Source organism: Delphinus delphis, chromosome 10 (genome assembly GCF_949987515.2).
Source record: "Delphinus delphis chromosome 10, mDelDel1.2, whole genome shotgun sequence".
NCBI classification, from domain to species: Eukaryota; Metazoa; Chordata; class Mammalia; order Artiodactyla; family Delphinidae; genus Delphinus; species Delphinus delphis.
The window spans coordinates 83,943,038-83,957,119 of record NC_082692.2 but is presented as its reverse complement, the minus strand read 5'-3'; the positions used below and the strand labels follow the sequence as shown (position 1 = coordinate 83,957,119).

The window sequence follows — 14,082 nt, the reverse complement described above, 5'->3', positions numbered from 1 at the left end:
CATCCTTAATATTAACTGTAAGTGATGAATGGCGGGTGTGGAAAGAAGGAGACTGGAGAAACTCCGTCCATTTGAAAAGAGTTCATTCTTCTCACCCTATCTTGCAGAGTGTCATTTTAAATAAGTGCTGGCCTGGAGAAGGTTTTTATTGTTTTGAACCACAGGCTTTACATTACCTTAAAAAAAAAAACCCTCTCAGCCGCAAGTTGGATGCTTCTGGCAGCAATACAAATCTAGCACCACCCAGGGAGGGAGCGTATTTGCTTCTTCGCTCACTTCTGGCAGGGCAGAGGAATGCTGGACATTGAGAGACAAGAAGGGAGGCTGCCCAGAGCATCGGCACGCTGCTCCCCCGTCCCACGCCTTGGGCCTCCTCCCTTAGGAACAAACAGGTAAGTACATCGAGGTGCTGATGCAAGTGGGGCATCCTAGCTCACTGCAACCAAGCCATGGAGGAAGTCAAGTGCAATGTACTGAGAATACCTAATAGGTCTCAACACCTTCAGGAAGCTCAGCTTGGCCTGGCTGAGGTCATAAGGTTCTCATTCTACCCAGCACATTGCTGAAAAGTCCTTTGGTGTTTATTAGTCTTTCTAGCTTTGCACGTCACCTTGCAGCATGCTTTTCTCTAGGCTATTAAGAAATGCATTAAAACAGCCACTGAATGTTTGGGTTTTGACAAATCTGGGGCTACTTGTTCACCTGTTTTTCTTTCGTATTCAGAAATCAGAGCTCACAGCAAGCTAGACTGCTGAAAAGTGAAATATCATCTAAAGTTTCGTTTTCAATGTCAGTGTTGTAAAATACTATACATGGATAAAATGTAAGACTTAACGTTAGACAGGGAGCTGAAAAACTACAGAGATAAAATGTTCCTATAATATGAGAGTTGTCTCTAAATATAAGGCTCCATGTTATAAATTTGGGCTCTTAATGAATTTTTTATATAACCAATTCTGTTTCCACTTAGATGTCAGAAACTGAGCTGGAAAAGATAAAAGTCAGAACAGCTGAGCATTTTGAAAATGACAAAAATAACATTTCTTGGTTGAAGGAAGGTAAGTCCTCTTGCTGTTGATTTTCTATCAATGTGAGAATTGTGCTTTTGTTTATAAGCAAAAAAGAGTGTGGAAGAAAGAAGAAAAATGTCCCAGCATTTCAAATGACATTAATACTTCTGATTTTCTTTCTTTCTTTCTTTCTTTTTTTGACCTAAGTGGTAGTTTGAGGGTGTTTAGTATTGAAATGCTTTTTGTATTCCTTAGACTGCAGAGGTCACTCAGATGACTTTATGGGTAAGAGGATATACATTTTCAATTCAAATACACGTTACCTGTGAGGTTCTTGTTGTGCTGGAGAATTTTCTCCCTTGTAGCCAGGAAGATGAAATAATTTGAGGACAAGTATTTTTTAAATAATAATCACAGAAAGGAGTGCAGGCTGTAGGAAGTCATGTCTACAAATAGAATTGCCATTCACTGCAATTACAGAAGCCACCTTCCCCCGGGAGAGCACTGTCAGCCACAAGCACGACGTGCTTAAGATGCTTGCTTGAAATACACACACAAATCGATATGTCCTCCTAGGAGAAGTACAAATATGTGAACTTTCTAAAATACGTGTAAACTCATGATTATTTACTAGAAGGTTTGGTTTCATAATCTTTTCCTTTTATGAACATCTTTAATGTCTTTAATCTTCTTATGAACATCTTTAAAAGGAAACCAACTTGATATTCTATCTAAATAGATAAGTTGTGTCTTTTACTTCATTTCCTGAATCTATTCTGTTGTTAAAAGACGGCTCTTAAGTAGTTGCCATGCCTCAAAATTGTTTTCTAAGGTCACAGGAGACTTTAATATATATGTCAAGTAAGTTCTACAACACCAATAATAATAATAATAATCATGACATCAAACACGATGACAATGTGCATTAGTGATTATGCTGAATCATCACAACAACCCTAGGAAGCATTAATCGCTCCTAATATTCAGGTAAGAAAATAGAGTCTCAAAGAGTTTAAGTAAATTGCCTAAAATTACAAAATTAGGAAGTAACAGAGCGGGGATTTGATCCCAGACTATGTGACTCCATAGCAGATAAACTGAACTACCACCTTACACACTGTTTCATAGAAAAGATGTTTAAGTTACTTGTCAGGACATGATCTGTGCTCAGAAAGTTTTCCTAAAGTGTTTAAATCAACACCTCCACCTTCACACGTACTCTTCTATCCACTCTTATTCTTAATCCTGCTTTACCCCCATCCTCGTTTTTTAACTGTTCACTTTTTTAAAAAAAGATTATCCTTCTGCCCCAGGGCCCCATAATCAAATTTAATAGCTGGAACTCATCTCCAGTGAAGACTTTATTTCAGGATAAAAGTGGGTACAGACATGTATTCTCAGAATCATTCCCTTCAAAAAGCCACAGAGCTAAGAAATTCTCTAACTTCTTTTTATTAAACAATCTTTTAAATAGAATCTTTAAAAAAACAATATAGAAGTAAAAAAACTGAACTCAGGCCAAAGATCCCTCTGTGTTTTTCTTGAGAAGACCAAGCCCGCAAAGACAGAGAAGTTCTTCACTGTGACTTAGAGTGTCGTTTATCTTATTTCTTTTGCTTCAATTGCCCATGCTATAGATGTCTCATAGAGAAATAATGACAAAAATTGATATACCAGTCATTTGCTTCCTGAAGAATTTCCATTTTAAAAAATTGTCTCCATTAAGTACAATTTAGGATTAAATTTTTATAATCTACAAAATCTAACTTCCTAGGTGACCTGTTTTAGCCCATTTGGACACTTCACTTAAGCTACACTCAAATTATGTTTACTGTATCATAAAAGGGATTCCAGCCAGATGCAAGATGACAACATCTTAATTGGGAATTACCAGGATGAGTTAGTTTTTGAACATAAATGTCTTTTTTTGTTTGTTTTAATGTTAAGAAAAAGGATCTATGTTGGCTTTTTTTTCTTTTTTTTTGGGGTACGCGGGCCTCTCACTGTTGTGGCCTCTCCCGTTGTGGAGCACAGGCTCCGGATGCGCAGGCTCATTGGCCATGGCTCATGGGCCCAGCCGCTCCGTGGCACGTGGGATCTTCCCGGACCGGGGCACGAACCCGTGTCCCCTGCATCGGCAGGCAGACTCTCAACCACTGCGCCACCAGGGAAGCCCTTTTTTTCTTTTTAAAGCAACCTGGTGCAATGGAAAGAGCAGAGGATTTAAAGTCAGGCAGGTGAAGGTTTAAAACTTCAGCTCGGCTGTTTACTGGCTGTTTGGCTGTGCCGTGTTGCTCAACCTCTCTGAGCTGCAGATTCCTCAGCCAAGGACTGTAACACCTACTTGTGAAATTACGGGAGAGAGATCTCATTACTGTTGTGTCTTTTCTTTCTCTTTAAAGCATGATTCAAAATAATATAATGTTTTTTTTGAGATCCTGGTTCACACTTGGAACAATCTGCACTAGTACCAGCACTGTATATTTTAATAGCTTTGTCAACAGAAAGGACCTCTATAAAGACGCAAAGAGGCAGTTTATTTGGGATCTTAGAATTGCAATTTGGGGAATCACAGATTCCGGAGGAACCCAGAATAGTGTCTCAACAGAGGAAAACAGGCAGGGGGTTTTATGGAAAAAAGGAGGAAGTTCATGCAGGCTTAGGCAAGTTGTTTACCAAAGATTTGGATTGGAGGGTAAATATGTTCCATATATACAACTGGGTTATCAAGCACGTCTCATCCCTTACTAGGGAAAGGTAGGGTTTCCTTAGTCCAAAGAAAGTCCAGGTCTCAGCATTACTGTTTCCTTTTGGCAATTCAGCAACTACTCAGCAGCTTTATTTTTGAGTGTTCAGCCGAAGTTCAGCATGGACAGCAAACACGGAGGTCCTTCGTGACACTTCAGTCATTCCTGCCATTGTTTCTCTCACAGCATTTTATATAAATTCCTTCCCATGGTCCCTACAACCATTTGGTGTGCAGTAGTATTGTCTCATTTTACAGATTAAAAGACCGAGGCTCAGAGAAACTAGATCTTGCTCAAACTGACAGAGCTGTTAAGTGGCAAACTGAACCTTGAACCCAAATCTTCCAAATTCTGTTCTTTGCCTTAAACCACTTTGTCACAATGCCTTCTCCAACAGTTATCAGTATTTGAAATTTATCAAACCCCATCCCCCTTAAAAAAGAAAAAGAAATACAGTCATCCCTCGGTATCTGCAGGAGGATTGGTTCCAGGACCTTTTGCAGATACCAAAATCCAAGGATGCTCAAGTCTCTTACACAAAATGGCATGGTACAGTCAGCCCCCTGTATCCACAGCTGCAGAACCCATAGATAGGGAGGACTGACTGAAGACACTTGAAAGTGGTTCAAAAGGTTTTTTCATGAATAGCAAAAGTAATTGCTTCTCCCATCACAGTGCCTCTTGCCTCCCTCTGCAATTCCAGCTGAATACTGGCCATGTTTAAAACATAGGGAATCACAGCACTGCCCTATTAGGGTTGCAGCAAGCACTCACTGGCATAATCTACATAAACCACTGAGCACAGCACCTGACCTCAGAGTGAGCATGGGACCAACAGGAGTTAGCACCATCACTGCCAACCTGAGTACTGATACTCTAACTTCTCATCTTCAAACATTCAATTTATCCAGTTCGAGTCAACATTTATTAACAGCGGTATCACTGGAGACAAGGCATGAGCATAACACAGAACAATTTTAAAAAATGAAAGAAGGACAGAAACACAGTCCTGCACTCAGGAATTTTATCTAATTGTCCTGCTTTCCCCTGAAAGGTGAAGAGGTTCTTATTTGCCTTCTACTTTCTCTCCTATGCACCATGGGCCTGATGGCCTCGGCAATGGTGTCAAAGAGCTGCTTAAAGCAACATCCAGAGCTTTTACTAACAATTAGGGTAAATAGCGTTTAAGAAACACACCAATAAACCTGAAAATGCACTCGGAGTCAAGTTAACTGAATCCTATTTTACCTTCTATCAAACTACCTGGCAATCTTGTACCATTATTTGTCATCTTGCCTTTAAATTCCTGACTTCTCAAATTTTAGATTGATCAAATTCCTGGGTCCCAACTTAAGGAATTCAGGAGGATATAGGTGGAGGCCAGAAATAAATGCTTAAGAGCAAGTTAACATGAAGTAACATGTTCAGGGACCATACTTGGGGAAACCCTGTTTTAAGACAATCAGAGAAACAAAATATGATTGTGAAATATGCACCAGGCAAGATGAACTGTACTGTGTAACTGTGCACCAAAGTGGTCTAGAAAGGCCAGTCTTGAAGGTGGTCATCCTCTATTTGCACAGGTGAAGAGGAGTAATGCTGGGTGCAAATCACAGGCTGCGTGATTTAAATCTGCGTCATTTAAATCTGTAACTGGAGTGCAAAGTGGGATGAGGCAGGCAGAGGAAACTTTAAGGCAAGGGGGATGTTGATGGCTAAGAGAGCAATGCATTCAGTAGCCCTGAAGTGAGGACAACACGACCAGCATGAAAGTCATAACAAGGAGAAGAAAATAGGCCCAAACGTGAAAAAGGTTACAAAGGAAAAACTGATATAACATAGAAACTGGGGGGGAAATTACAGGTGGAGTAAGATGGCATGTAACACCCCATTAAACCAGGGAGCATTCTGGGTAAGCATTTCAGTGCTCGTTCCTTACACTATTTGATGGAGAAGAGAAACATCAGAATGAAGGGATGGAAGCCTTTAAATTGTTGCCATTTGCAGTTTAAAAATCACAGCATCACCAGTGTTTGAGCTGCACACGATTTCTTAGAGTGTCTCCTGAATTTTCAGGAGAAAGTGGATTTCTATATGAAATCTCCCGATTTCTAAAGGTTAAATAATAACAATTAACAACAACAAACAACACTTTCAAGAAAGAGCCATGCAGAACAAATGAAACCAGGTTCTGTGAGTCTATTTCAGCCCATGGGCTACCAGTGTGTAACTTCTGTTCTAAGAGCTTGTATCTCTTAACAAAATCTAGTACAATTTCCTAAAAACTGATTTTCCATAAATATATATATATATACACACAAAGTCAAAACATTGGTGTGACCTACAAAATGTGAAGTTAAGAAGATCGAAATAAAACTGTTTGCCCTTCAGAAGACTAGCTCTCTGTAACGGTTTTAGTGGAGCAGTCTCTTTATGAGTGTAATAAATAGAGGGAAGAATAAAATTATCCCAAGTTACAAGTGTGCCCTCAATGTATGAAGCATAGTTTTATAATCTTCTAACCTGATGCTGACTCGGTCCCATACCTGCTACACTGGGTGGGCCCCAGAGGGAAAATTCATATTATAGAAAATACTTGATTTTTAAAAAATGGCCAGGGGCTGGGCACAGGGAGAGGGCAATGAATAAGCTTTCTCTCACTTTCCAAAAATGCCAGGAAGAAAAGAGCCTGGGAGATGAGAATTCTGTAGTAACTCTGAACAAACTACAGATCCTTTTCTGTAAGCAGTCACATGGTGACTACCATGTTTGGTGATTTCAAAATTATTATTTAGAGATATTTTAAAGGAAACTTCCCTAAACTTATTTAGTATTGATGTAGAGGAGTCAAGTCACCAATGAGTTGGCATCTTGAATACAGTGGTTATTATTTAATCAAAATTCAGCAGTATTAGAGACTAATATTCCAAGATACTGGAAAACATCCGAGAGGTCCAAAAAGCCATGTTACACAAATTTCCTTCTCAATATAATGCAAAACCTCAAATCCATAACACAAAAATCCCAGCTCACTCTTTTTTTAAATTTTTTTTTGCGGTACGTGGGCCTCTCACTGCTGTGGCCTCTCCCGCCGCGGAGCAATAGGCTCCGGACGCGCAGGCTCAGCGGCCATGGCTCACGGGCCCAGCTGCTCCGCGGCATGTGGGATCTTCCCGGACCGGGGCACGAACCCGTGTCCCCTGCATCGGCAGGCGGACCCTCAACCACTGCGCCACCAGGGAAGCCCCCAGTTCATTCTTGATTAAGGTTTGTTTGCAAATGAGATAGAGAAAGTATAAATCTTACATTTATTGACATTCATAAATTCACGCAACTTCCCTTAATTCCAAGTGAAGACAGTTCACTTCATTTGCTCAGAAAAATAATTTCAGATCTTGAGCATTAAGACAATTCCAAAATGCATACTTTATACAATTCCACAAGCTTTTGATGAGGCTCCTCTTGAACTCACAGATAACATATTAGGCGAAGAAACAAAGATGTCAAAAAAATGAAAACGCCACAGGTTTTGCACTCAAGGAACTCATGTATTTCAGTGCTTTATTATAATGACTAAATATTAATCCATGCTAATTCGCTCATTCAGATAATTTTCATTTTTAGAAGGGCTACTTTTTTGTGTCTAGCTTAAAAATTAAGCCACATTAACGCCTATTTTAAATTGTTAATTTCCACCAATAGCATATCTTAGTTTCCTTTTACTATGTACACACAGGAAACAGAATCATTAGCTCTTGTTTCTGAGGTCTCCATGAACTTGTGAAAATGTGTTACCTAATAACCAAAATACAGGTAAGGAGAAGGTAATAGTCAAATAGAGTGTTGTGCTGTTTTTAACCAGAGCTGAAAGGAGAAATTATATGTGAAAATATGTCCTTGCAAGTCATATAAAGAAGTAAAATAAGCACAAGATAATTTCACAGGGTAATTGTTTTGAAGCTTTAAAACAAGATGATGTGATAGAAATTGCTGTGGGGAACTGTCCTTGAGAATCAGTGGTCAGAAAAGTTCTGAAGGAGAGAGATTTGAGTGGAGACTTAATTGACAAGAAGAAGCCAGCTGTGCAAAAATCTGGGAAGAGCATTCTGACAGGAAAAAGATCCTGTTTAAAGACAGTATGGCTCAGAATGGCTGGATGGGAAGGAAGGAAGGAGGAAGAAAGGGAAGGAAGAAAAAAAGGAAATGAGGGAGTAAGGAAGGGAAAGGGGGAAAAAAAGGGCTCAAGTTGCAAATAATGTAGAACCTTGCTGGTCGCAGTCAGGAATTCAGGTGTTTTTCCTTAATTTGAATTAGAAGCCACTGCAGATTCTAAGCAGGGGAATAAAAGGACTCATTTATATTGGATGTGGTAAAGAGTGTACTCGGAAATAAAACAGAAGACACTGCAGTTAACCAAGCAAAAGATAGTAAGTGGGATAGGATAAAACTGTGAAGGTGAGAGAGGTAGAATAGGATTCGGGACCTATTTTGGAGGTAGAGCCAACTGAACTGGCTGGTGCCCTGGTGTGGGCCGACAGAAAGAAAGGAGGCAAGGCTGACTCCTGGCTTGAGACACTGCATGATGGTAATGCTGCATGAAGAATAAGAGAAAAACTGGCTGGAGATGGGAGAATCAGAAGATCTGGGTGGGTCAAGTTAAGTGTGAAATGCTGAAGATAATCCCCATGAAGATTATCAATTGGGCAAGAGGATATATGAGATCAGTGCCCAGTTTAAGTAACGCTGACAGGGAAAGCTGGCTAGAGATTTTGCTTTAGACCCGAAGATTGAGAAAGCATCTACCGATGGGAGAGCACAGGAAATGAGATACAATTTCAAGTAGAAACACAATTTCTTTCAAGGCAGGAAAGAACACATCATGTTCCAGGAAGTGAACAAAAACAAGAAGGGCTGGAGCATCTTGACCCAAAGGAAGGTTGGCATTTGATGAGTGTGGGGAGTTTGCCCAGGAACCGAGCTTCAAGCCTTTCAGAGACCTTGGTCAGTCAGCATCTTGGATTCCAATGAACTCTTTACCCTGGAAATGCCTACTAGAGATATATTTTATCTTGTAGTAAAATATACCCACTGCATTTTATTCTCAAAAAAAATTAGGTAAAGGACTATGAAAGGATAACATACTACTTTCAAGATCTAACAATGATAAAATGAAGCTTTAATAGTTTGTATTAGTTCTCCAGAGAATCAGAACCAATAGGCTAGGTTGATAGATAGACAGATAGAAGAAAGGTGAATGGATGGATAGATAGATAATAAAGGATTTATTATGAGGCACTTGTTTATACAATTATGGAGGCTGAGCAGTCCCACGATCTGCTGTCTGGAAGCTGGAGGCTCAGGAAAGCAGGTGGAGTAGTTTCAGGCCAAGCCCCAAGTTCTGAGACCCAGTGGTGTAAATCCTGGTCCAAGTAAGAAGTTCAGAGAACTACGGGTGCAGATGTCCAAGGGCAGGAGGTGGATGTCCTAGCTCCAGTGGAGACAGAAAATATGCCCTTCCTCTTTCTTTTTGTTCTACTTATCCCTTAACCCACTCTGGAAAGAGATATTCTCTAATCAGACTATCAATTCAAGGGCCCATCTATTCCCTGAAATAACTTCATGTACACACCCATAAATAATGTTCTACCAGCTCCCTGGATATCCCTTAGCCCAGCCAAGTTGACACATAAAATTAATCATCACATAGTTTTTGAGAGGAAAGTAATAGATAATTTTTCTAGTTAAATTAATGAAAAGTGGTATTTATTGGAAGGCTGGGAGTCAGTTTGCAGTCTACAAGGAAAATTCAGGTCCAGGATGGACAGGAAGTAATCTAGCTCTGGTGATCCAGATAGCAAGATTTAACAATACATTCAGGTCACCACTCCTAAAACATTAGCTCCACATAATTTTTCTGTCCTCTCATCCCCCTGTACTCAAGACTCCAAATCTCAAGGAAGAAAGCTCAACAGATTTGTCCATGAGTCCCCATCCTGGCTAGGTAGGGCAGGAAACCGTGACTGACAGCACCTCAAGGCTACGCGTAACGGGGGAGAGATGCTTCTTCGGATGAAATTCAGTATGCTAGCACCAGAATGAAAGGAGAACAGATGCTGTGTGGCTTCCAAATAATGTCTACTCTAAGAGACAGTACCCACGATTTTCAGTGCTTTGCTCCACAGGGATAGTATTTTCTTAAGAACCTGACATGTGCTGCTGATGGAACACTGAACATTTCAGGAAGGAGAGTATTTACTTTAAATGTATTGGCCTTCTACCGAAGTTCAAAAGTCAGAATCATTTTGTTTCTCTGATAACCTTCTTTTATGTTGAGAAGGTCCAGTAAAAGATGAGATCTGTGTTCTCACAGGTCAACAAATTAAATTCACACGGCACATCCTACAGCTGACGGTTGAACTTTCTTTCCAACTAAGCCTATAAAGTGGTAAGTTCATTTCTTATAAAATGATGATGTTGATCCCAATGGAATGGAAGGCCTACAAGATGCCATGTCAGCCTTGAGACTATAACCAGATGAATTAATCAGTGCAAAGTCCCTATAAGTTATTAAATAGCAGATTTAAACACTCTCTTTCAATGATGATAGGGCAGTACATCAAATCCAGAATGATCTTAGCTCACCATTATTAACTGCAATTTTATGAACTAGGAGTGAAGCCATCTGTAGAAACTGTGAACCAATCTTTCCTGTCTCAACAGGAAAATGAAAGTTGTAGCTAACTAGAAAGTTCAAGAGATTTACATGTTTCAACTGAGATTTTTCAGGAGACTCCTTTTCCTCTATGTCACAGCTGTTGGTGTGATTCACTTAATCAACATTAGTATAAAGAGAAATCTTATAGGGAGAGAAAAAGTCCCCTATGTTCTATGGCTCAGGAATAAGGACATTCCATTTCTTGTAAATTCCACAAAGAGATACTTTATTTTTATATGATTATGGCCCATTTCTTTCAGCTCAGGAACAGCATTTAGAGGGAATATACTCTCTAATAAAACGTACCTGCGCTAGGTGTGCACCAGACCATTAGTACAAAAAGGAATGTGAAGAGAGGAAATGAAGACATCAGTCTACAGACATAAATCACTTCAACCATTTTAGCCATTATTTAAGCCTGTCGAAATGTAAATGAGCAGCAAAGACAAAAAGCAAGGGCAATGACAGTAGTTTTGCCAGCGTATAACTTCAAGAAAAAAGAGAAGGGATAACTCCTAGAGGTGTAGAATTAAATAAGGCATCAGGCAATTTCTCCTCTTGAGCTGAATTTCCACAGTACTATGGATTTGAAAAGAAACAGCTACCTTGCAGAAGGTAAGAAAGGTGCTTCATGATGTCTACTCTCAAACAACTGACAATAGGAGAGGAAAATCTGCATTTTACCTCCTTCATTTGCTGATTTTATTTTCTTTATTATATTTAGAATATTCAGCATTATAGACTGGAAACCAAATTTCTCCCAGAGTTGACAAAAGATATATGTCAACACTAAAACATCCTGAATGTAAATTTCATTAAAATATGTAAAGTTTCTATAAATAAACTCTTTGAAGAAAAAATTCATCAAAAATTATATTCCATCTACATTCAACAAAAAAAAGAAAGATTCCACTCTACAGTGTCTTAAAACTAATTTCTTAGACCACTATATGAAAACTCAGATTGATAAGACAAAGTATTCATACCATAAAAGAGGCATTTGTTTTATACAATAATATACAATTAAGTAAACCAAATCAACGAATGTTTTGATTTCCTGAAACGCAAAGACTTAACACAAATAATATGTCATGATTCTTGTGCCCAAGGAACTTATAATTCAGTTGGAGAAACAAAATATCAACAACACATCCTGTGTGCCAGAGGACTCAGACAAGAGCAAGCTTTTCAACTTTATATGAAATATAGTACAATGTGCACAACCAATTTGGATGGAACTTTTCAGTATCAATCTCTCACACACCAAACCATACGGGTATACCTAATTCCTTAGATAAAGATTTCTCTTAAGATTAAAACAGAGCTTGTTGGTTTGCTATATTTTTAATGGATTTAGCAGATTTCAGCTAAAACAACTGCACTGAAGATTCCCTTGAAAACAGGATTCATTTAAAAATATTAACTTAGATTTCTTACATAACCTCTTAAAAGAAAAGAACTTTTTGTAAATATTCTTTAATTTATTACCCAGCCTTTTTTCTTAAAAGAAAAAAGAAAAGAAAAACAACTGATGTCCATATTTTAAAATGAGGAAAAACTATAACATGAAGAGATAAAGATACTTAATAAATAGTAAGGGAGTTCATTTTTCCAGGGAAAATTCTAATGTGAATGACTTATTTAGTGAAGAGGGAAAACTGCATTAAGGACTTTAAAAGAAAAAATAACAACACAACTTGGAGGCAAAATATATTCATAGGTCATGAATACACTGGGGTGTCCAATATACTGTTAAACCTCTAAATTCTGTAGGCCAACAACCATTAATTAAGAAGCTACCCTCAGGCCTCTGGATTCTAGGACAAATTACGAAGTCTGAGTTCTAAACTCAATTCATCACTTCCTCTCTAATAGAAGAATGTACTCGTTGCTTCAGTTTTACTTAAGGACATCAGTCTTGTCTTGTAGGCCCCTAGCAGCTCAGAGAAATAACTTGTTCTCCTCACTTCACAGGTTAACAATGCTAATTGGAAATCAAATTTAATTTGTAAAAACCCTGAACAGGGAAAAGTTACATGGCTAAAAATTATATATATAATTATATATTACATACATATAATATACATAGTTATATATAACACATATGTATATGGAACAAAATATTTTATTCCATCCTTCTCTCTGGCCTTCTAACAATACATTTATTGACTTTCTTCTCTTTGTAAGACAACATAGTAGCTTCTTAGGAGAGAATCAGACATAAATAACACTCTAGGTGCCCACAATCAGTGTATATGGGATATTGCAGAGGCCGGTAGTAGTTAAGGAAACTTCACCATAAGCCACCAGATTTAATAAAGCAGAAATGTTAAGTATTAGGTTGCTAATTGCTCAAGGGCATGGGTGTATCCAGCTTACTTACTTCTATATTTGAGCATCCAGATAGCCCCTGGAACAGAGCAGATGCTCAAAAATGATATGAATAAATGAAAGAATACGTAAGTAAATTCCAAAGATGATATGATATTCAGAAGTGATATATGATATAAGAAAGAACACATCTACAATTCAGAAAAATCGGGGATGTGGCTGGGCTATAAATCATAAGTAGAGTAGGCAGTAGCATTACAAACTGCTGGAATACTGTGGTCTAAAGTGGAGACAGAGAAGTCTGGGGTGTTCAGAGAACAGTAGTTATGTTTTCCTGGGTAAAGGGTATGTGTGTGACAGTAGGAAATAAACATTGGCTCTATCATGAAGGACTGTTAATACTAGGCTGAAGAGCATATTTGGAAAGTTCTAGGACAAAGAGAAGCTATCAAATGTATCTGGGCTGGGGGTTGGGAAGGCGGACAGGACCTAAAGATGGCAGAAAACTCTGTGCTTTAGAAAACATTTGTGATTTGAGCATCTTTATTTAAATGGATTAGAAGCATATGAATTGAGGGGAAGGGTAGAAACAGAGTGTTGCATCCACAGATGAGAAAGAATGACTTCTGCATTGGGCTACTGGTTGCCAGGACAATGGGAACAAAGGGGCTGGCACCCAAGAGAGTGCTGGCCCCAACGCCTCGGCCATGGACTAGATGGTAGAGGGTAAGAGGAGGAGTTGTCAGAGATTCTAGAAAACCTCAGGGTTGAAACTGGAATGCCTCTGTGTGTGTGTGTGTGTGTCCCCTTATGTAAATAATCTGTTTCAGAAAATTAGAAAACGCAAATGGCAAAAAATTACTCCAAATCTTAACACTTAGGGGTAGTCACTGTACATCTTTCCTTATATGTTTTATATGTGTACCAAAGTGTATATACACACACTAGTAAATTTAATGAAATTTGATTATGCAATATAATTAATAATGTGCTTTTCTTACTCATAAATGAATGTCAATACCTTTTCAGCTTAACAAATACAGATTTATAGCACCATGTCAATGGCTATACACACAGTACTCCACTACTGAAGTCATAAAATATATGTCAACATTTCCTTACTTTCGGATATTTAGGTTGTTTCCAATTTCTTGCTTTGAAATCTCAAAAGAATACACTACAGCATCTATTGCGATTTCCTTTCAAACGGATTAACCAGAAGCACCTTGTGCATCCTCACACCTTATCTTTGGTCGTCAGGGAACCGTATGCAACGTAC

General features: G+C 38.6%; 1 protein-coding gene across 1 annotated transcript in view; it reads left to right on the top strand.

The window, feature by feature from the left end:
* The first annotated feature begins 298 nt into the window (after positions 1-298).
* The window catches only part of MDFIC2 (MyoD family inhibitor domain containing 2), a 99,957-nt gene continuing 86,173 nt past the window's right edge, over positions 299-14,082 (top strand). The window contains exons 1-2 of the mRNA XM_060023788.1: positions 299-392; positions 971-1,058. Of these exons, the coding sequence (XP_059879771.1) occupies positions 971-1,058 (88 nt within the window). The 5' untranslated portion in view covers positions 299-392. The remainder of the gene's footprint in view (positions 393-970; positions 1,059-14,082) is intronic.